The sequence below is a fragment of the Motacilla alba genome, chromosome 9, assembly GCF_015832195.1.
Source record: "Motacilla alba alba isolate MOTALB_02 chromosome 9, Motacilla_alba_V1.0_pri, whole genome shotgun sequence".
In the NCBI taxonomy this organism is placed as follows: Eukaryota; Metazoa; Chordata; class Aves; order Passeriformes; family Motacillidae; genus Motacilla; species Motacilla alba.
The window spans coordinates 20,821,117-20,844,264 of record NC_052024.1 but is presented as its reverse complement, the minus strand read 5'-3'; the positions used below and the strand labels follow the sequence as shown (position 1 = coordinate 20,844,264).

Here is a 23,148-nt window from a genome sequence, read left to right as displayed (position 1 = left end):
GGGTGTTCATCATTTCCACCTGAGCAATTTGAACTTCGTCCAAATTTTTTGAAAATGTGAAATATTTCTCTAAGTACAATGAGGTTTAGGTTTCTTTAGCTTTTTGTTTTTGTGGTGGTGAGGTGGGTTTATTTGGGTTGGTTTTTGGATTTTTTTGGTTGTTGTTTTGGTTTGGGTTGGTTTTTGGATTTTTTTGGTTGTTGTTGTTTTGGTTTTTTTGTTTGTTTCTTTGGGGGGGATCTGGAGGTTTGTTTGTCTGTATTTAATATTCCTCTCTCTCTCTGCTCTGTCTCTGAGCAGTGGGTACAGCCAGGAGGTGGTTTGCTACACTGCAGGCAATATTCCTCAGACCCCTTCTGCACCACGGCTCATTCGAGCTGGTGTGACGTGGATCTCATTGCAGTGGAATAAAGTAGAGGGATGCACACCAGAGGAAGTGATTTCCTACACCCTGGAAATTCAGGAAGAAGATAATGTAAGTGCTGTGTTGCCATGAAGTGCATGACTCTAAACTGAGTTGTGATTTATTAATTGGAGATCACTGAGAAGCAGCACGGACTGTTCCTTTGGAGGGCCTTCCAGGAGTACTGGGTACTTGGCAGGGTGCAGCTCTGTGATTTGCTCTGCTGCACAGCAGAATTAGGAATCCTTAGCTAAAAATCTCTGCTGTCATCTATGATTATTTACAAAGCCACACAGGATTCTGTGAGGTACAGGGCAGCTTGTCCTTAGCTAGGTCAGTCTGCCATGTCCTCCTGCTGCTCCTTGGTGGGCTTGTGTTCTGTCATCTGTCACTTCCAGTTCTGTAGCAGGTTAAACTGCCACAATTGCTTTTGTGCTTATTTTCCAGCAAAATTGCATTATTCAGGGCAGCTCCAACATGTCTCCTCTAAAACAAAAGTATTGAGACCTTGCAGCTTAAAAGTAGTAATAGTAATAATAATTAATATTGTTATATATATGATATGTTTGTTTTTGTTTTTTGTTTTTTTTTTAAGCACTCAGCTCTAAAGCCCCTTTGCTGTAATGTGTTGTAGGTACAGACTAACACAGGGAACACTTTCTCAGACTCCTCACTTACGGGAATTTGTTTGGTTTTTTTATTTTTTTAGGATAGCGTGTTTCACCCAAAGTACACTGGAGAGGAGCAAGCCTGTACTGTGAAGAATCTCAGAAGAAGCACACAGTATAAATTCAGGGTAAAGTCTTCTTCCTCTTGTCATTGTCTAGTGTTTTCTGGTTTGGGTTTTTTCCAGGCACTACAGGGGTCCCTCCAAAATTGAGTCATCAAATACAAATTTGCTTTATACTGTGACCTAATATATTAAACTGTCAGTTGTATTTCTGCTTTTATCACACAGGAGAGAGATACTGTTGCTCAGACTTTGGGGGAGCAATCACAGCTCTCAGTACCATGTGGGAGGATGTTGTAAAAGTGTAGCTCAGGATGTGAGGTGGTCATAGTCGGCTGCATTGCTCCCAAAAACCTGGTCCCTGGTGACAAATCCCATTTCACTTCCACAGAGTGCAGCAAACACTGTCAGGTGCCCAGCCAGCACAGGGGCCTGTGTTCCCCTGGCAGCCATAGAATGAATATTTTCTGTCTCATGTGTCAACGTGGCTGGTTCTGAAGCTGGTTTTTAGCAGATGTTGGTGTCTTCTCCTCGGTGGATGCTCAGAGCCCCTGAGGGATGCTCTGAGTCTTCCTGCAAGCACCAAGTTCAGCATTTCCCTCTCTGTGCTGAGGTCTGTGATCACATCAGAGTGCTGGGTGCTGCTGTTGAGGAGAAGGCAGTGGGGTTATCAGGGATCAGCTGTGGTGCTGCTGTCCATCCATCCCTGACTGTCCACTGCAGTGGCTCCACAAGAGGTGCCACCCAGAGGGTGGTGTCCCTCTGGAGATGGCCAGAAGCTGTGTGTGGGGCCAACACCTGGCTTCTCTAGGTTTTGGTATAGTCAGGAGCAACAAAAAGAAAAAAAATCAGAGTCATAGAATGGTTTGGGTTGGAAAATCACCAAGGAGGGTTGATTCCAACCCTCCTGCTATGGACAGGGACACCTCCCACTAGACCAGGGTGCTCCAACCTGGCCTTGAACACTTCTGTCTGTGGGACATTCACACCATCTCTGAGCAGCCTGTGCCAGGGCCTCACCACCCTCACAGGGAATGCTCTTTTCCTGCTCTCTGGGACAGAAAACCTTGTGAAGTTGCCTAAACTACCCAAATGATTGGGAGGTTTTTGTGCTGTCACTCTGAGATGAAGCCTTTTAGCTTAGTGTCGTAAAGGCTGCTGTGGCAGGTGAGAGGAGAGAACCCTTAGTGCTTCTTTGCAGCCCTGCTTTCAGATTAAACATGGATTTTACAAAACTACATTGACATCAGAACAAATTTGTAGCCTGGTGTCACTGGCTACAGGCACAGCTTTGATCTGACTTTAAATTGTGTGATTAGTGATACTCTGAATTACTTTGTTGTAAATAGCAGTTGTTTAATTATATTAGCAGTATATCCAAAACAAAAATACCAAAGTTATTGTTACAATTCTTATTTTTCTTTTATGAGAAAAATACTGCAAGTTGACACAGTTATTTTTAAAAAGTGACTTTTTCTTTAAAGGGAAAACCAGCACTGCTTTTATCTTAAACATGTCATGATCTATTGCTGCTGGAGGGAGGGGAACAAATCACAGCGGTTTGTAAAGAAACATCATGACAATCTAATATCTGTTACTACAATCCCACACACTTTGGGATGTGACATTTGTGCAATTACTGAAAGAAGTCTGACGCAGAACTGCCAGGAGAGCAGTTGCATGGAACAAGGACAAACTCGTTGTGGTTTTGTTTCAGCTGTTTGCTTCCAACGTGGAAGGGAAGAGTTCTCCCAGCGAGGTGTTGGTCTGCACAACCAGCCCAGACAGGCCAGGACCTCCCACCAGACCTGTGATCAAGGGGCCAATAACATCTCATGGCTTTAGTGTGAAGTGGGGTAAGCCAGCTCAGACTGATGTAGCAGAGCTTTTTGGGGTCATAAGAAATTCAATAAATGTGTGTAAATATGTGTTAGAACTTAGATTTTTTTCATGCTCCTTCTCAGCCCAAAGTTGAATGTGTTTGGAGAACCTGACATCTTAATTTTTTTAATATTCTAAAAGGTGTGTAGAGGCCCTTGTGTGTTCAGAAGCAAAAATGTTTTGGTTTTGATTAACTCGCACTCAAGCGCATCTTCAGGCTTTTCACTTTCCATTTCGTGTCCCAGTGCAGCTTCATTCCAGCTGCTTCCCTTATTAATGGGGCACACCTCCTCACAGCTTCCCTTTCAGTGCTTTTTCCATACATTTTGTTTGGACCATCATTATCCAGCAGCCTTAGTCTGATTCATGCTGAAAACAAATGTCTGTCAGCCCCTTCTGCTGCACATACCCTGGTGTACTTCCTGTGGAGGAGTTTGTGGGGAAGGAGCTGGATCAGGAGCAGGTTTGGTAATTGTTTTGTTATCTTTCACTCCTATTCTTGTCTTGTTTTTCCAGATCCTCCACAGGATAATGGTGGTTCAGAAATCCTAAAGTATCTGCTGGAGATTTCTCAAGGAAGTCCAGAAGGTAAACTTGAGACAAGTTGTCTCAATTTCAAAACACTGTGGCTACTATATGGAAGTCATGATTCTTTAGGTTATTATAATTAATGCCCTAATAATGTGATTAAAACAGTTATGTTCTTTGCAACATTCCTGGGTGAGCTGAGGTTGGATTTTGGGAAGGTTTTATAGTGGGTTTTTAGGTGTCCTCTTTTTACCAATAATGACAGAACTTTACATTATATGGCTAAATCTAGAAATATTTTTATTTATATTTGTGTGCATAGATTTGCACATTTATACATTTTATATATAATACTCATATTTATTTGTAAATATAGGTATTTGCATGTATGTCTATGTGTTATGTCTTCAAGGGGAAATAATATTCATAGTAATAATAATGATTTTCCTGAAATACATCATTTGTGGAAGATTTTCCTTTCTCCTGGACACTCCTAAATGTGTTGCTTTACACTTCTTTAAACTTGGATATATCTTATTTTTAGCAAATCAGTGGGAAGTGGCCTATAGTGGCTCAGCTACAGAATACACCTGTACTCACTTGAAACCAGGCACTTTGTATAAACTCCGGGCGTGCTGTATCAGCACTGGTGGACACAGTCAGGTGGGTGTTATCTAACAATAAGGGCTATTGGGTTTATATTTTTCAGAGATTTATTTGCTAATTTTGGTAAAATACTTCTGCTTTCAGAAGAAGGGAAATGTTACCCCCGTAGCCCAGTAAAACTACACTGATTGCAGTTAATCTCATGCTGCAAGTTGCTGAATTTTAGATTTCTTTGTGTACATAATTTTCTTCTCAGCAAGCTGCAATTTAGTGAGATTTGGTTTCCTCAGCACCCATTCTGTAGTTGTTTTTATTTACATAAGAAAAGACCATCATGTTTATCTGATGTAGCCACTTGCTTGAAAAAGGCCACAGACTCTCATGTGCTCAATGCTGTATTGACTGGAGGATGCAGAGAGGTGGTTTGTTGTAACAACTGTCTTTTATATGGCTGAATCCTTTTAAGTTTTTGGGTTCCTTATATCAGACCCCAATTCCTGTAATTCCCCTCTTTGATTTAAATTCAGTGCCTATACACTTATTCCCCCTGCTTTGATACACTTTTTTCTCATTTAAGATTGAGTACTTTAGGCCTTGACATTATTTTCAAACCGAGGAAAATTAAAACAGAGAGCCCAGTATTGAAAATGCTAATGAAGGAACTCTATTAATTGTATTTGTACTAACATGCTTGATAGCATCTCCTCTCCTTTACTATTTATATAAATTTCTGTGAAGTGGTGGGTGTAGAAAACAATTTCTTGTGCTGTTCTGTAGCTGTGGCTCACTTTGAAGTGGCGGCCATAGCAGAGGTGACTGAGCTGTGCACATGCCAGGGTGTAACTGAGCTGTGCACATGCCAGGGTGTAACTGAGCTGTGCCAATGACAGGGGGTGACTGAGCTGTGCCCGTGGCAGGGGGTGACTGAGCTGTGCCCATGGCAAAGGGGGACAGAGCTGTGCCCATGGCAGGGTGTAAGTGAGCTGTGCCCATGGCAGGGTGTAACTGAGCTGTGCCCGTGGCAGGGGGTGACTGAGCTGTGCCCGTGGCAGGGTGTAAGTGAGCTGTGCCCGTGGCAGGGTGTAACTGAGCTGTGCCAATGACAGGGGGTGACTGAGCTGTGCCCATGGCAGAGGTGACTGAGCTGTGCCCATGGCAGAGGTGACTGAGCTGTGCCAATGACAGGGGGTGACTGAGCTGTGCCCGTGGCAGGGGGTGACTGAGCTGTGCCCGTGGCAGGAGGTGACTGAGCTGTGCCCGTGGCAAAGGGTGACTGAGCTGTGCCCGTGGCAGAGTGTAACTGAGCTGTGCCCGTGGCAGGGGGTGACTGAGCTGTGCCCGTGGCAGGGTGTAACTGAGCTGTGTTCTCCCGCAGTGCTCCGAGAGTTTACCTGTCCGCACGCTGAGCGTCGCGCCGGGGCCCTGCCGCCCGCCCAGGCTGCTGGGCAAGCCGAGGCACAGGGAGGTGCAGCTGCAGTGGGGTAAGCCATGCAGCATCCTGCTGCTCTAAACCTTTGGTTCTGTTGCTGACCTTGGGCTTTTGTTTCTGCTGCTTGTGTCCTGTTCCCTGGGAAGTGCACAGCAAAGTCCAGTGGAGTCTGAGGAAGTCAGAAGTGCAGCTTCCCATCAGGTGTGGTGGCTCAGTGTTGGATTTCTGAGCTCAGCTGTCCTTTAGGGCTTACACTCTGATCCCATTTTATTTTTTTTAGCCCTGTTCTTCTCAGGGCTGTTAAGTATCAGCTTCATTAGAATATTTATCCTTTTATTTCACAAACACAGTGTGACTCAAAATACTTTTTTTATTCCTTTGAAATATTGGCTTGGTAGAAGTGTTTTGGTACTTCTAATGTATAACTTTTTTCAAAAACTTGAGTTTGGACATTTGAGGGCTTGGGTGGCATTTAAATCCTGATCCACAGTATATCACATAATCTGTTGGACCTCTGTTATTTTGTAAATATGTTGAACTACACTCATGGCACTAAATTGTCAAAAAATGAACATTTTTCAGAATGCAAGACACGTGCCAGTTCCCAACAGAGTGTTTTCTTTGCAGTGATAATCTTGCAGCATCTGAGTATTTTTGTGGCATCACTTGTTAAGCCAAATTCTGGATAAGTAAAATTTTTAACTGTCAAATATATTTCAGCACCAGTATAAAAATCCACCCAAACGATCGCCAGAAGCATTTTGGTGGCTGCTGTTTTTCTGATCCCCAGGCAGTTTGATTCTGTGCTACTGGCTTGTAACATAACATGCAGGCATTATCAAATACATTGTTTTCATGGGCAAAAAAACGAAGGTGCTCACAACAAAAGAGAGATATTTGTACCTATATCTGTGAGATAGAAGATATCTATACACAGAAGCAGAAATACACATTTCTGTTGTATTTGAAGTAAAAAATGGCTGTTCTGGTGCACGCCCTAATGCTATTAACAAATTCCTTGATTTCTTTTAGATGTCCCTGAGTCAGAAAGTGGCTGCCCTGTCTCTGAGTACAGTGTGGAGATGACAGCCCCTGAAGAAGTGGTTTCTGAGGTGTACCATGGGGCTGAGCTGGAGTGCACCGTGAGCAGCCTCCTGCCCGGGGCCACGTACGGCTTCCGGGTGCGCGCCCTGAACGACGGCGGGGTACGTGCGCTGCCCCAGCCCCTCTGGGCTGCTGTCTGTGCTGCTCCTCAGCAGGGTCAGGGGGAGTTGGGTAAAAGAAAAACCATGTGATAAACGCTTGAAAGGAGCTTGGGAGGAGGAGCTGCAGTTTTAGACCTGGGTCTCTTTTAAAAGGAGATTTTGGGTACTGAATCGGTTTGGCCACAATCAGCAGCTCCCAAATGTGCAAACTCCCTGCTAAAAGTCATAGCTGCTTGCGGGGAGGATTCTTTTCATCCTTATTCTGTTGCCTTTCATTCTTTTTTTGTTTTAAATCTAAAGTGTGTGAAAACAAGAACTGCAGTTTCACCCAGGTGGTGTGTTTTGAGGGAAACTCACAGTCCTGGTGACTTTTTTGTTTTAATTTCAAAAAAATGTGTGCTTTATAGATTCAATGAGATTTTTCTATTAAATTATTTCCTTGGAAGAAGTGCCTTCCCAAATACATCAGAACTTCTGTCTGATGTCCACAGAGATCTGCAGAAATATCTTTTTCTTTTTCATTGAGGTTTGGGTTGATTATGCTTGCCTTTGTGTTATTCCAGTGGTGTTTAATATAAAGTCCCAACTAAACTACATGTATTGACGTGTTTCTCCCCAGGAAATCTTGATGATAAACATAACACAAAGGTTTGAAGTTACTCGCTTACAGGGAGAAGTTCTGTTAAAACTTGGGTATTAGAAATATCTGCAAGACTGTTTTGGTTTAAAACACCCACTGTTTTGTTTTTGTGAAAAATTAATTAAATGCACATGGAAAGATAAGATTTGCTGGAGTGAAAGCCATTGCCTACCCTGGTGGCTTTGAATATATGATGCCTTGCCTTTTTTTTTTAATTTTTTTTTTTTTTTTTGGCAGAACAGTCGCGGAACATTTTTTGGTTCCACCCTTTGTTAAATTAGGGGGCTGGTTCTGTTTTGGCTGTGTTTTTTCTACCAGGTCCAAAATAGGGGAGGATATCTTTTTCCAGATTCTTCATCAAAAACAGCAGAAGTCAATAAATTATATTTTTTGACATGGACGTTCTTTGTAAGACAAAGCAATCAGCGTTGGCCTTTCTGCGATGGCAGATACTGACACGTCTGCTGAGAAGTTTTTTGGGGTTCATAATTTCTGTGTTGTTTGGCCTTTTGTAGTGCCTCATTTTTTTTCATGCTCACTAATACAGCATTACAAAATAAGTAAATACCAGTGTTTTTCCTCTAATTGCTTCCAAGTGAAGCTGCTTTGTTCTGGAGAACGATTTCTAATTAACTCAGGGATGTACCGAGCAAACTTCACTCTTCCACTCAGGAGGCCTCAGAAAGGCTGTTTCAGTGCTATCTCCTGTCCTCGCACTGCTGGATGAAGCCAGGTTCCCAGACTGCTGAAAATTGGCTTTTCTTTTGCTAATCTGCATTTAAATTATTCTCCTGCCACGGGCTCAGAAGCTGTCTGAGCTGAGCTGCCCGTGGAGCGGAGCGTGCGCAGCGTGTGCGCGGCGTGTCCCTGCACGCTGTACCAGGCTGGGGCTCCAGCACATCCTGTCCTGTTACAAGTAACTTGGGGCAGGCATTCTGTGTAAAAGAAACTGGAAATGGACTCCAATATGTGCTTTGTGCTCCTCTTTGTATCCATGGGAAGCTGGTTTTGATACGTGAACACACTGTGCTAAGGTAAGGCAGAGGGACACAAACTGTTCCTCAGTTACTGTGTGCTCATTCTCACTTTTGGGCAAATTGGAGGTGGTTTCTGCTTTCATGAGCACTTGTTGCCACACAGGAGGATGCACAAAGGATGTACATGCTCTCTGCTTGTTCCTGAGCTCACCTCACACTTCAACTCTGAGTCATTTGTGTGGGCTCATCCTGAGCTCTGGTGTTTGGTGCCAGGTGTTGGAAGCCCAGTCTGCCTTTGAGAAAGTTTAGTGCACTGAAAAAGTTCATGTGCTGTTCTTGGAAAGCTCTTGAGGGCTTTGAGATGGGTGTACACCTGCATAATAATGATGATGATGATACCTTGTTCTCCTGTAGTACGGGCCATATTCGGAGGTGACAGAGGTCACCACAGCAGCAGGACCACCAGGCCAGTGCAGAGCACCTTCCCTGTCCTTCCTGTCCGACACACGGGTCCTGGTCAGCTGGGAGGTGAGTCAGGTCCCTGCCTGTTTGACTCCACCTTGCTTACCCAAATCAGTATGCTCAGCACAGAACTCAAAACTGAGCTTGAGAGCTGTTCACTGGGCTGGAGCTATCTTTTTATGCAAGGAAACCCCATGTAGAAGCTATTCTATTGTAGAAAATGGTCTTCTCTGCTTTGCTCTGAAGAATTACACAATGATGGTCACTGGTCTTCCAGACCAGGATTCAGACACAAGGCCCTCCTGCACTGGCATCAGATGATAGAAGTGCTCTCTGCAAGCTTTTAGCACATCAGCATGTTCTCAGCTGGAATTATAAATACAAATATTTGATTTTGGCTGAAACTAGAGTCTCTGATACAGAATTAACTCTCCATAAATGCTTATGATGTAGGGCTTTTTCCCCCTCGTAAGTTGTTTGTCTTTTCCCCAAATATTTACTTTTATTTTAGTTTGTGTGCATTCCTCCTCCATTCTCCAGCATCTTAGGCATTGGGCTCAAGTGTTGGCTGAAGTGCTATGGGGATGATTAGTGCCATTAAAGAAAAAATGTTGTGTAATTAAGGCAGAAAAGAAAGGATGTTACCATAAATAATACTGTGATGTGGTTCAGTGGGGCTGTAGTTCTGCCACAGACTTTCAGTGAAAATCTAGCAGCCATCCCAGTCCTGCTTCTATTGAGCTCCTCCCCAAAACAATGCCCCTGTTGAGAAAGAAGTCACTGGCATTCACAAGATGCTCAAATAAATTGTGCTAACAACATATCTAGATACAAACATAATCTGCATTTAATTTAGTAACACTCAGGTGTATTTGGTGCAGTTTGGGGCTATTAGTATTTTTTGCAGCTAGAAATTGCATTGAACTTTCAAGTGTTGCCCTTTAATGGTGAGGGATTTGCTCTCCCCAGCCATGAAGCAGTGCTTCTGGTAGGTTCTCTATTTATTTGAAGGACATATTTGTTTACTCTAGCTAAAAATGAAGCTGTGGTTTGCAGTGGTTACGTTTTCTTAAAGAGTGTCATTTTTTGGCTGATATGAATTAGAAAGAAAAACAGTGAAGCACTGTGGAGTGTGGCTAGAGAGCACACTGTGGTGCCCATTGTGATGCCTTTTTTTTTTCCACATGTTCTGAAATCTGGCTTAGGAGCTCTGAATGTTCCTACTCAACCAGCTGGGAGCTCTGAGGCAGAGCCAGAGGAGCCCCCGTGCCTGGGCAGGGTGGTCACTGTGGTCTGCAGCAAGGCTCTGGATCCTTGCACTGGAAATTACATCTTGCCTGTCAAAATCACAAAGTCCTTGTAGGCCACTCTTCTGCAGGCAGAGCAGTGCTTCCCTGAGCTGCTTCAGGCCACACAGTACGGCTCTAGGTAGTTCTGTTAAAAACACTAAATATTTTGGTTTGGGAACTGTGCCTGTATTGGCTCATCTCCAGCACATTCAGGCATTGAATTTGTGTTCCCCTGAATAAAGGGATTGCTGGGGATATGGGGAATGGGACAGGTTTAGATTAGGTATTGGGAAGAAGTTCTGTGTTGTGAAGCTGATGAGACACTAAAGCAGTTTGCCCAGAGCAGCTGTGGCTGCCCCCTTCCCTGGAATTGTTCAAGGCCAGGTTGGAAAGGGCTTGGAGCAGCCTGGTCTGATGAAGGTGTCCTGCCCATGGCAGGGGCTGGAATGAGGTGATCTTGAAGGTCCCTTTCAATCCAAACCATTTGATGATTCTGTGATCCCATGGGAGTCTCATTGTGGATGTGGATGTGCCAGGATCACACTCCCAGATCCCATTCTGGCACTGATGGGTGACTTCCACAGGAACCTCGGGCCAGCTCCTCCCTTGCTGAGGTGGTTCTTTTCTCAGCACATGAGTGACTGCTTCAGGCTCCAAGCCCAGTGCTTCCAGAGCTGTGTTTTGATCTCTCAGCTAGGCTGCAATAGATTGATGCTTTTTTTATGTTCTCCACGGTTGAGCTTCTGCCAAGCCAGTGGAGAGACAATTTATTCCTGAGTGTCCTGATGGAAGGCAAAGTAGCTATGTACACTCATTTCCCTGAATTTCAATCAGGTAATTTTTGTGCAGAATTGTCCTGTTTCAGTAACCTCTTAGGGAACATTAACTCAGTACATTTCTATTTGCAGCAGTAATGGTGTATTAATTTAAAAATAAGGGTGGTTGGTGGGCTTTTTTTCCATGTACTTCATTCCTTCCCCAGTGAAACACAGCAATCTGAAGTGCTCATTTCTGAACTGAACCACATAAATATTTGTGTTGCAGAGTCCTGAATGTTCTGGTACTGACATCTCTGAATACAGATTAGAGTGGGGAGAAGAGGAGGAATCTCTACAACTTGCATATAGTGGCACAGAAACCTGCTTTGAAATCAGTGACTTGTCAGCAGCAACGCATTACTGCTGCAGGCTACAGGTATGGCAGAGCTGCATTGCCCTCTGAGAGCCAAACAGGGTTTCCTTCCACTGCTGTTCTTGTTTTTATCATTAGTCCCCTCCGAAGTTATGTGCTCTGTAAGGCAGGAGGAATGCACATTTATTTTAAGCAATACAGACTGATGTGCTACTTAAAAATTGCTCTTGTGTTTTGTTACTTTTGGTGACTAATGCTTGTAAGGGCCACTTTGCCCTCTGATACCAAAACAAAATGGTAAAGGTTTAGAAAAAAATTTTTAAATCATTTTCTTCATGGTAAGGAGAGGTAAATAATGTCCACCTCCCATCTGGATATTGGAGATTTCCCTGGCCTAAATAATGAATTCCAGCATCTGTTTAATTTATCAAGTAAGGCAAAGCAGCTGAGTAAATTCCTGTGTGTACAGGAATGGTACCTGCCAGAAGGTGAGTTCCCATCTTTGCCATTTTGTCAATTAGATTTGTGAGACTGGATCTCATATAGAGTCTTTACCTGATTTCTTTTTTTTTTTTTTTTTTGATCTCTTTATCTCCTGTATTTTCAGTGAAAAGTAGCAGTTAAAACACATTTTGTATATCTGTATGAAAGTAAAAAACCAGCACTTTCCATCCTTTATGTCTAGTGATAAATAAATGGAAAGTAAAGCAACTGGGAGTGGAGTAAAAATATTTTACCTAACATACTCTTCCACAAGATGAAGACAGAACACCCCCACTAATCCAACCCAAATACCCACCCAGCTGGTAACATGTGGACCACCCAGGGTAATTTCTTTGATCAAGGACAACATGCTTCTGTCGAGTGTTTCCTTCTTATAGTTTTGGGGTTTTTTTAACCAGGATATTGAATTTTTTTCATTTTTTAGGGAAGAAGGTTTGGAGGAGCTGGCCAGCAGCCCAAGAGCTCAGGCCCCAGAACTCAAATGTGTTCTGTGTCTTGGCCAGAGCTGGTCTGTGCCTTGCTCTGGCACTCTGGGGGAAGGAGAGTGAGGGAATGTGTGAGAGGCTGGGAGGTGTGAGCCAGAAAGTGCCTCTTGTTTCTGCAAGAGGGAGAGCATTCAGCATCTGCAGGGCAGGGAGGAGACTCTGAGACCACTGCTGTGGGGAGCCCAAGAAAAATTTTGTGTTAAAAATGGAAACAGCCAGCTGTATGGCATCTTTGATTTCCAGTGGGTGCTTATTTCAAACTACCTGCCACAAAAATGTTGCACAATTCTACTCAGTTTTTAATGCAGCCAGTATAATTTAATCCATAGGCAGAAGTTACGGGAAAGGCACAACAGCAAGAAGATATTTTATTGAAGTCCATCAGTGACTCAGGTATTACTTTCTAGAGAGCTTCATCCTCTGGATCTGATCCACTGTATTATGTGAAGAAGAATTTCTTACAAGATACACTGTAATCTTCAAACAATTGCTCAAAAATCTCCCCAAGGATATCAAGAAGTAGATATCACAGGCAAAGAAAGTTAAATAGTGTTAGAAATGTTAGTTTATTTTATCTGTTTAACCAGATTTAACAGAAAAATTTCCTTTTTAAAAATAAGGATCCCCCTAACCACATTTATTCAGCCTTCTAATAAACACGCAGTATTGCTATCTCAATCTACAGTAATTCAATAAAGAGGAGAATTGAGGAATCAGGCATATCTAACTGCAGGGCAGACAATTGTCTTTACTGTTGCTCAACTTTTTTCCTGTAATGAATATTCCTGAAAACAATAGTGGTTTCTGCAGAGGGAAATATTGTGTCATTTGGGGGTGGCAGGGGAAAGCAGCTAGGCAGCAAAGCCCCATCATTTATGGTGATGAGATTGTCCAATAAAGCAGTTAGAAAACACCGCTGACAATAAATTGCTTGGAGCAAGATACAAATGGCCAAACACTGGTTTAGAGGCAAGACAAATCATGTCATTGGCAGAGCACATAACAGGGCTCACTTCTAACAGCTCCAGGAGTGCTGCATTAAATAGAAGATTTCCCTGGAGCAGGATTTGTTTTGAAGGGCTTTTTAAAGGCTGACAAATGTAACTTTATTATCTCTTTCTTCAATTGAACAAAATGTCTCCTGGAAAAACAGAACATGGCTTTGTGTTTGTATTATGCAGAGCAGAAATAAGTTATTCACTGCAGTTAAGCATAGATTAGAAATCAAACAATTGTTTGATGTGTCCTGTCATTGCCCTCAGAGTCCTGCTGGCAGCATTGTAAGCCTGGATTTTGCAATTAATTGTAACCTGATGGGAGACTCTGGGCTAACTCTTCCAAATGTAAAGGAAATGTGGAGGGTGCTGGGCAGCACTGAAGCTTTTTTGTGGAAGTCTGTGCCTTGTGGACTCGTGTAGTTTCTCCTGTACCATGTTCTGTAAGCTCTCTCTGTACCTTGTGTGCTGGCAGGATGCTGGGCTGTGTCAGGAGGAGCCCAGCAGGCAGATCCAGGGAACATGGTATTGCCCATTACATGCCGTTCCTGAAAACCTGGGATGTTCAGATGAGCTACAAAATAAAAAATATCACTGTGGAGGCTATTAAGGATCTAACAGTGGTCCAGAGGGGCTGTGCAGTCTACATACCTGGAATTTTTCAAGACCCAACTGGAAAAAAAGCCTAAGCAACTTGGTCTGCATTGTCTGACCCTGGCTGGAGTAGCAGGTTGGACAAGATGAGTCCCACAGTCCCTTCCAGCCTGTGTGGTTCTGTGATTGAGTTTATGATAATCCTGAGCAGGTAACATCAGTCATTCCCTGGGCAATTCCAGTGCAATGGGTACAGCTTTTGCCACTGGCTGAGCATCAGCTGATAAAACCCCAGGCCTGTACAGCTGTGCAGTGTTGGGCTTGCTAAGACAACAGCCTCTGATTGATGAGCAGAAAGGGACCAGGTTTTGAAACTTGGTTTCCTCTGGGATTCAGGATCTATGGCTTAGGATGAGAAGCTTGATAAATTGTTGCTCTCATCTTTTGTGGGAGATACTGAGCTGCGTACTTTGGTTGTGGTTTGGTGGTGAATTATGACTTTTCCAACTGTAATGATTTTGTGATTCTGGGGAAAGGTTGAGTCATAGGCTTAATGTGCTGAGGTCCTATATTCTTATATCAGATGCATTTTAGCATCAAATTAGTTATCCATTTTCCAAATTAGGAACCAGGGTAGTTTTTAACAAGCCAAATATCCCCCATCTTTAGGGATATTTTGCTTGCATAAAGCATCTGTTGGGCCACTCTGCAATGTACTGGGTGGCTCAGTGATTTTGGGTAGCCAGTTTGTTGATGTCACCTGTCACTGGCAGCATGACTACGACATTTTCCCTTACTAACCAGAGTTTGCCACTGATAAAAAGGGAAAGAAAAATACTCTGTTAGGGAAAAGAGAAATAGTCTCCAGTTTTCTTGAGACATTCCTGAGTGACCAAGGAAGCCACTAATTCCCTAGGATAGCAGAGATGTGAGTCACGCTTCAGAGAGGAGGCCAGCAGTGCACATCCTCTGAAGAATTCATGCAGCTCTTCCAGGCTGCACAGCTGATCATTATGAACTTGGTACCCATGTGAAGGAGAGCTTTGGTAAGTGTTCTTTGTTTCCCCACCCAGGCCATTAACCAGGCTGGAGCTGGGCCCTACAGCGAGCTGGTGACCTGCAGAACCCCCGCGTCCGTGCCTGATGCCGTCTCCACCCTGTCCGTGCTGGAGGACGAGCCCGTGGGGGCCTGCCAGCCCTCACCCTCTGTGTGCCTTGTGCTGAGCTGGGAAGAGCCCAGCAATAATGGGGCTGAGATCACATCCTACAACATCGACCTGGGAGATGTCAGCATCCCCGTGGGCAACGTGACCAGTCATGTCATCGAGGGCTTGCTGCCCGAGACCTCGTACCGGTGAGTGCGGCGCTGGGGACGGGCTCAGAGATCACACAGCTCTGCTTCACTCAGGAGATGCTCCTGGCATGGAGAGAGGCTGGAAATGCAAACCAGCAACCCAACCAACCGGCCTAGGGGCACAGGAATCTGCAGTCATTCCTTGATGGGATGGATTGTGGTAGTCTGTGGTCAAATGTTGTTTTCTCCCGCCTTTTTTCCTCTTTTCTCCTCTCCTTGCATTATGTCTGACCTCTCCTCCTTTTTGAGTTGCTCTGCTAAGGTAAGGTTACACTGGTAATAATAAATTTTAAAATAAATAATTTTTTTTAAATTAATTAAAATTACAGTGTTGCATCTCATGTTTTTTCAGCTCCTTTGAAGTACTGTTCCAAGGGATTAAATTATTAAGTTATTGATCCCTGAGCAGGGTTAGCAATTTTCACACAATGAACTTTTATTTGTATAGCTACAGCTATTTTTTGTCTCTGCTATATGGAGATTAATGAAAACATGATCTGAATTTAAAACCGATTTATATTGCTTCAGAGTCTAAATTGCTAAGTGGCATTGCCAAAATTTTATTAGTTTAATGTTCAGGCTTATATGTTTTCTCCCTAATTGCTAATTAAGAAAGAAAAATGGTTCCATGCAGGCAATGAACAGCAATACAACAGAATATGTGACAAAAGAAATTCTATTTTAAGTACTGTTCTAATAAAGAACAAAATTTGATCACAGAGTTGTAAAATTAGATGTCACAGACTTCCTGTAACATTTTTCTCTTTTTTAATTTTGTATTCAAGGTCACAGTCCTACAGATCTTGTAAATGATAAGTTCATAACTCAAATTTTATCCTGTAGCCAAGAAAAGAGAACTTGTTGTAGCAAGGATACAAATACATACACTAGAAGTTATTAAAAGTGAGGAGCACACATTGCTTGCTCACAGATCATTCTTACAAAGTTGAAGAGTTTGTTTGTGGATTGGTCACCCAGCTGTGGAAATGCACCATCTTTGGGCAGTCTCGTATTCCCTGGCTTCTCCTCAAATGTTTGTTCAACCAAGACCCAAAAAAGCTGAAAAGGGAACTTCGAGCAACTCACTCAAGACAGAATGTGCCATTTAAATTCTTCACCAAAGTCTTATTCGAGTCTCTTTTTTAGCTGGTTGTTGATTGTCTACAGCTTCCTTAAGCGAAATGTGTTCTTCAAGGCTTGGAAACAGAGATTGGAATGATTTTTTTTTTTTTTTTTTGCATTCTTGTTTCATTATTTTGTAAAAAGCACCATATTAAATCACATCGTTTTAGTCAAGGATTCCTCCTGTCTCTGGTCCAAATGAAACAGCCAAAGCCACAAGCATTAACTGTTCTAAATATTGTTGTAAGACTAAGTTCCTACTAAAAAACCCACTTGAAGAACACAAACCAGTGGATGGCTGATCAGAAGTAATTATGTAGGAAAGCTCTTTTTTTGAACAGGATCAGAGAAAGAAACCCCAAATCTTACATCTCATTCCTGTAAGGGAAGAGAAGTGACTGCAGTTGGATTGCAAATGCACCTCATCAGTAGTTTGAAGTATTATTTTTCTAATCAAAAATAGATTTGTCCAAGTGTTTTGATCATTAACTTGTTCACTGATATTTCTTCTTCAAGCATATCTTGACACCTGTCTCTGATCAGAAATCAGAGCATTTATCTGCCCTGATAAATCCTTAAGGAACAGGATTATCAGGCTCTGTGTTAAATGTTGGTGCCTTTTCTGCCTTCCCTGGCTGAATCAGAGGAATGTTTCAGAGCATCACTGATCTCATCCTCTACATTTCTCCACTGATGAGTCTTCTTTTTGTGTCAGTTTTGTTGAAAACAATTTACTCTTCTCCCTCTCAAGTGTTTATTCCCTGCTGTGTTTAAAAACACAGTGAACATATTTTTCCTAGACTAAACAAGCCAAGTACTTCTGGGTTGGAGACTCTGAATTCCCTTGCCAAAATTTCAGCAGAATTTGAAGTAAATCAGCAAAGAGTTTATATGTTTCTATTGAGTTGGAATTCCACTATTAATGTTTTTGGTTGTGGGAAACCAAAATTGAAAGCAAATCTTGGTTATTATGAATCCAGCAAGTCCAAAATTGGAAATTGAAATTGTTTTGGGTTGGGGGTGATTGTGAAAGCCTGGCCATGTGGGCCCACCCTGTTAGCTTGGGTCTGGCACTGCTTTGCTTCCAGCTTTTCTATGGGAATGGCCATAACAGGAGCAGCCCAAGAGCACACAGGGGAACTCCAGGCTCTCTGCAGAGCTGGGCTCCAAGCTGACAAGTTGTGTCTTAGCAGCAAATCCACCCAGCACCCCATGAGAAGGATTCCCATCCCAAAATGCATTTAAGGCAGGAGGAAGTGGAAGATGCCTCTGTCACACTGCGAGTGGCCGTGGTAGGGCTGAGTCAAGAGAATTCCTGCTCAGACCCAGCCCAGCTCTGCTGCTGCACAGAGCAGATGCCTTCCCAAAGCACTGTATAAACATCCTGGCTGGTGAGCAGCTGCAGAAATATGTCTGAGTTCTGCAGTCTCTCTGCTTTATTGACATAGCCACGAAGCTCTGGAAACTCAGATTATAGGGTAATATACTTGGCCTGGTTTTCTGTGAACTGATGTAACTAGGAGTGAGTTAATAAATGTTCCACAATAAATAAGTATTCAACAGTCACAGAAACACCAATTTTCTATTACAGTCTGTTCCCAAGCTTCGCTTAACACATTCCATAGATAATTGTGTTCTGCTGTTGAGATAGTTCACTGCAAAACAACTTCCAATTTTTAAGAATGTTTCTTCTCTGAAGTTACACAGTGTACAGAAATATATAGTAGCATTGTTAAATTTCAATAGCGACGCTTAATTTGGTTTAGGAATAAAAATTCTATAAATATTTTGGATTTTTAAACTGTATCCAGTGAAAGTTGGGTTGGACCCGATGATCTTGAAAGTCTCTTCCAACCTAGTCATTCTGTGAATTCTGAAAGATCATCCAGGATGGAGGGAAAAATTCATGTGGATGCTCAAAGTAGCAAAGTTTAAGCAGACTATAAAACAAAATATATTTCAGAGTGTCAAGCTAAGTCTTCTTCCAGGAGTCTTGAGTGGGGATTTGTGTGTGATTGCTATTCATCGTGTCCAGGCTGCTGCTGTTGGTGGAGGATGCTGCTGCTTCCCCTCCCCTTTGAAAGTCCATGGCATTTTAACTCCCACAGGTTTCCACAGGCACATTGCAACTGGTGGCATTCCTCTTATGGGAACGAGGGAATCAAAGTCTTCTCATGTCAGACTCTAAAATTAATTCAAAAGTTGATTTTCCAGTTTGTTGGAATACTATGCAAAGGATTTTGTGACCAATCTGAAAACAGCATCCTGTTTAGTGTGTTTATTTCCCTGGGTCAAGAATCTTTTAAGAGAGAATGGTCTGTTAAAGATCATTTTGTGGTTTCTAAATTTGCCTAGTCTGATTTATGGTTTTTCTTTCTAAATGTTTAAAAGTTGTAGTGGGAAAATGTGAGAATGAATACAAATATTATTGATCCAAGGTCTGCAGAATTAGACTGCATTTAAGAATACTGCCTTTACATTTTCAAAATGTTGTTGTCAAATTGTGATTGTCAGATTGTTAAACCATCTTTCTTTCCAAGAGGATGTTTGGGGTATTTTCACTTAGAAACCATTAGTGGAAAAGTTGACAGGAATTCAGGAAGTGCTTTTACTGCAAATATTTCTCCTTGTCTATACTATGCTTTTACATGAAAATAGAGTTGATTTTTCCCAGTACCAGTTCTGTAAACAGGAATTGGTTTCCAGTTAATTGTGGATGTTCTCTTGCCCACCCTGGCTGTGCCGCCCAGCTGGAAAATCTCACTGTCACAGGCTGGGGCAGGGATGCTGAAAAGCACCTTAACTGGAGCAGAGATGGTGCAGTACATGGTGCTCTCCCACCACCATCTGCTCTTCCCCCTTCTCCTTTCTGCCTTTTCTGTTTTCCTTCTTCCTCCTCCCCTTCCGTTTGGACTTCCCAAGGCCTGATCCCCATTGAGCAGACACTGCTGCGGTTCAGAGGGAGGTGACACCAGGGTTTGGGTTGCACTGCCATGTGCACAGGAAACACAAAATTAGTTGTTTGTGTATGTCTGATGAAGCTCAGGCCCTGGGAATGATAGTGGCAATTTACAGAGCTTTATGGTGGTGCAATCAGCAGCAAAGAGTGGCCACATCAGCCATGTTAGAGTCAAATAAATCAATTCCTGCTTTCCCGGTGTCATCACTCATTTGTAAAGATGCCTGTCTCTATTTTAAGGCTTAAGAGTTTCCATCAGTGTTATTGTGCTCCAGAGTCAGGAGGGGAGTGTGTGTGTGCATATTTGTGTGTGTCAGAAGGGGGGAGCAAGAGCTCTGTGCAGCAGAAGAAAACAAGGAAAGAAATGAATGAAGAGACACATTTTTGCCTTGTGCAAATACCTGGAAAAAGCAAGGCAAGGAAGTGCAGGTTTCTGCACGTGCGTGTATCTAAAAAGTGTGATATTGGAGAGAGATTCATCTCACTGCTTGTTTTCAGGTGTGGTAGCTGCCAGTTGGAAACCAGCTGAGGTTACAGTGCTTGAGGAGAGGCTTTGTTGTTACTGGGACTTTAGGTAATACCAAGCAAAACAAAAGGATATATACTCTAGAGCATGCTGCTGTAATCAATCTACAAAAGCAGTAGTAGCATTTTGTAATATAGCTGTTACTGTTTATGTGCACATGCTAATGGAGGGCTTGCTAGAATCCACTGAAAATACAGTCAGGCTTTGTTTTTTTATTGGAAATACCATTAAATATTGATGTAATGACTCTTAAATGTAAGGCACAATGGTAGTATAATATGAAGTAAGATCAATGCTTATATTAATTACACTTCTTCAGATACTAGAAAAACTTGTTCTTTCTATGCCAAATGCTTGCAAGCAGCAGTTAAAGAGGAGGCTCCCACTTGATCTCTGTGCCATCCGCCCTTAGGGAGGAAGAGGAGGAATGTAGTGATACAAGGTGGTCAGGATGCATTTCCCGAAGCCAGAAGGAAGGCTAAAGGGAAAATGCAGCTCCACACCAAGCAATATGTTACCCCTGTTAATGGCTGGGTCAATAAGCAGAGTTTTAAGCACACATTTGCATGGGCCTGCATGCACACTGCATTCTCAGTGTGCAGTGGCTTTAGCTGACTAACCAGTAGATCAGACTTCATTATTTTGCAATATGTTTATTAACAATACAACCTTTTATGTTCTTGAAAGGCAGAAAATACAGTTTTGGAGAATTTTTCCAACGGGGAATACTCTCTGGAGAGTCTTTTTCCCTATCCCTTTAACATACTCTTTTCCTGATGGTAGAGCTGAAAATTTGCTGTTAAAAGCAAAGTAATTTTTCATGCATTGTTTATGTGAACTTGCATCACTTTGTGTTCTTCAGTCAAAATAAGTAGCTTTGCCAAGCAAAGACAGTTCTTGTAAAGAGTCTTTACCCATGAGAAAATACAAGGCTGTTGTGCACAGGATTTCCAAAGTAAATGGCATCTCTCCAGCTAACTAAACTAGGCTGAACTATCTTAAACTTAATTAGTTTTCTGCATCCTGATTTTTCATATTTAGTCTTTGATTAACAAACTTTTGAAACCCCACAGGCTCATCTGTACCAATATTTCTATTCACACAGTCCTCAGAACTTTTTGGAAATGCAAATTTCCCACTTTCTCTATGGTGCTGTTGGTGTTACCGTAGTCAGAGGCTGCTACTCCTCCTCACTCCTCTCAGTGTTAGACTAAGGTGCAGACAGGTAAGAGAAAATTACCAAAGCAAAAAGCAGGAGTCGTTATCTTAAGAAAGAAATAGAATTTAGAGGACTGGCTCAGTCTTAAGAACATTTCCAAATTCAAGCTGCTGTGACCAGGCAAGTGCTCTGTTTTTCTTCTTGATGTCCTCAAATAGCTCGAGGGCCTTTGTGCATCTTGTGAGGGTGACTTAGGTCCAGCTTTTATTTGATCTGATGGGTAGTTCAGTGGCAGTTAACATTTCTGCACTTTGTGGCAGAGTGTAGGAGGTTTGTGGATTTAACCTCCTTCATTAGTTCCTCGCAGCAGAGTTTCCTGTGCTTAAATAGTGTGCTTTGTGAGACTGAGAGAACACTGCTCTGGGCCTTCAGGGTGTTTGCCAACATTGGGATGGGTTTCATGGCAGTGACACCAGTGCTTTCCTTGAATGATTTCACTTAAATTAGTCCATGATCTCTGGTAGACAACCAGAACACACCTTTGTATTTTATTTACTCGTGGTTGGTCACTTCACATTTTCCAGGCTGTGCTTATCCTGTGCTGCTGCCCCTTGTCCCTGGTGGCTGAAGGAGCTGTCACCAAGTCCTGAGACCCAAACCTTCCCCTCTGCCTTGCTGCATTTCTGACAGCTTCACTGCACCTCTTACAGTCTAAGCAGGGTGATCCTTGTTGTGCTGACAGAACCTTCCAGTGTGCCACAACCAGCCCTGGGAGCTGGGGTGGGCAGGGATGGAGCAGGCAGCCCCAGAGGGCTCTCTTGCCCCTTGGGATGTGTTCGTGTCAAGAACCTTGTGAAAGCACTTCATTTAACGTTCATCTTCTTGCTTTGTTTCTAGGATCAGGATCCAGGCTGTCAATGAAATTGGACCTGGACCTTTTAGTCACTTTATTAAAGCAAAAACCAGGCCATTGCCACCCTTACCCCCACGGCTGGAGTGTGCTGCAGCAGGGCCTCAGAGCCTGAAGCTGAAGTGGGGAGACAGCAGCTCCAAGCTTCACTCTGCTGATGACATGGTCTACATCTTGCAGATAGAGGACAGAAATAAAAGGTAAGAGAGATGAATCCTTGGGCTAATGAAAAAAAACCAAACTGGTTCATCATAACGCAGTTGTGAGTGGTAGAAAAATTCTGTTTTCCTGATTGCTCTGTGCCTACCAGTATGTACAGAATACTGTTTTAACAGGCATTCTGTGCCTGTAGTCTGAGCAAGTTATGCACTAAAGCTGTGAGTGATACAGAATCGTGGAATCATTAAGGTTGGAAAAAACCTCTAAATTGTTGAGTCCAGCCATTAACCTAACACTGGCAGGTCTAACAGAAATCAATCCTGTACTGGTGACATTTCAGCAAAACCCTTGCCTCTCTGCCAGTAAATTTAAAATCAAGTTTCATGGCCACAGTGCTTTACCTTTTGGAATATATGAAATAAGGATACTGCACCCAGCTTGCTGTGTGTATTCATAAAGCCAGGGGTTACAAATCAGATATCTAGGTAAGGTAAAACTGAGCAGAACAATGTTTTTTGGGCAAGCTGGTGGTCTTGATTTTATAGCTGTAATGTTTTACGCATTAGAAAATACAAGCTTTGGCATCAGCTTGGTAGCTCCACAATAATTTTGAAATAAGGTGTGCAAGAAACAAATATCTGTGTTTAAATTAAACAGTCAGTGCTAAGCAAAAACTTATCTTCCCATGTGAGCTTTGTATGGGAAGATTTGGTGATGTAGATCCAAAGTTGTGATGAAATATATTCAATTAAAAAAAGACAATATGCAAGTAAAGCCTAACAGTCTGAGCTCTTCAATGAATAAATATCATAGATGGTTCATAATTTACTAAGAAAAACTCTCAACTACTTCAATTAACTAAAATAAGTGACTTATTGAGTAGATAATCCTTAGAGACCTTCAGCACAGATCATAATTTGATGTAAATTAGCACAATTCCTTTAATTTAAATAGAGCTGTGCTGAGTTTATGCCAGCTGAAGGTCTGGCCCAAAAGCTCTAATTTTAAGTAATAAACCCACCATGAATAATGCCTTAATACCTCCCAGTATCTCAACTGTACTGATGCAGAGAGGGTACACTGTATTAATCCTGAGAGGT

The 23,148-nt window shown here is 42.6% G+C and overlaps 1 protein-coding gene across 1 annotated transcript in view; it reads left to right on the top strand.

Annotated features, from left to right (window-relative positions):
- FNDC3B (fibronectin type III domain containing 3B) overlaps positions 1 to 23,148 on the top strand; it is a 186,252-nt gene that overhangs the window by 141,064 nt on the left and 22,040 nt on the right. The window contains exons 13-23 of the mRNA XM_038146346.1: positions 301 to 475; positions 1,113 to 1,199; positions 2,851 to 2,989; positions 3,531 to 3,602; positions 4,087 to 4,205; positions 5,524 to 5,629; positions 6,610 to 6,782; positions 8,814 to 8,927; positions 11,195 to 11,344; positions 14,933 to 15,213; positions 21,877 to 22,089. Coding sequence (XP_038002274.1) covers positions 301 to 475; positions 1,113 to 1,199; positions 2,851 to 2,989; positions 3,531 to 3,602; positions 4,087 to 4,205; positions 5,524 to 5,629; positions 6,610 to 6,782; positions 8,814 to 8,927; positions 11,195 to 11,344; positions 14,933 to 15,213; positions 21,877 to 22,089 — 1,629 coding nt within the window. The remainder of the gene's footprint in view (positions 1 to 300; positions 476 to 1,112; positions 1,200 to 2,850; positions 2,990 to 3,530; positions 3,603 to 4,086; positions 4,206 to 5,523; positions 5,630 to 6,609; positions 6,783 to 8,813; positions 8,928 to 11,194; positions 11,345 to 14,932; positions 15,214 to 21,876; positions 22,090 to 23,148) is intronic.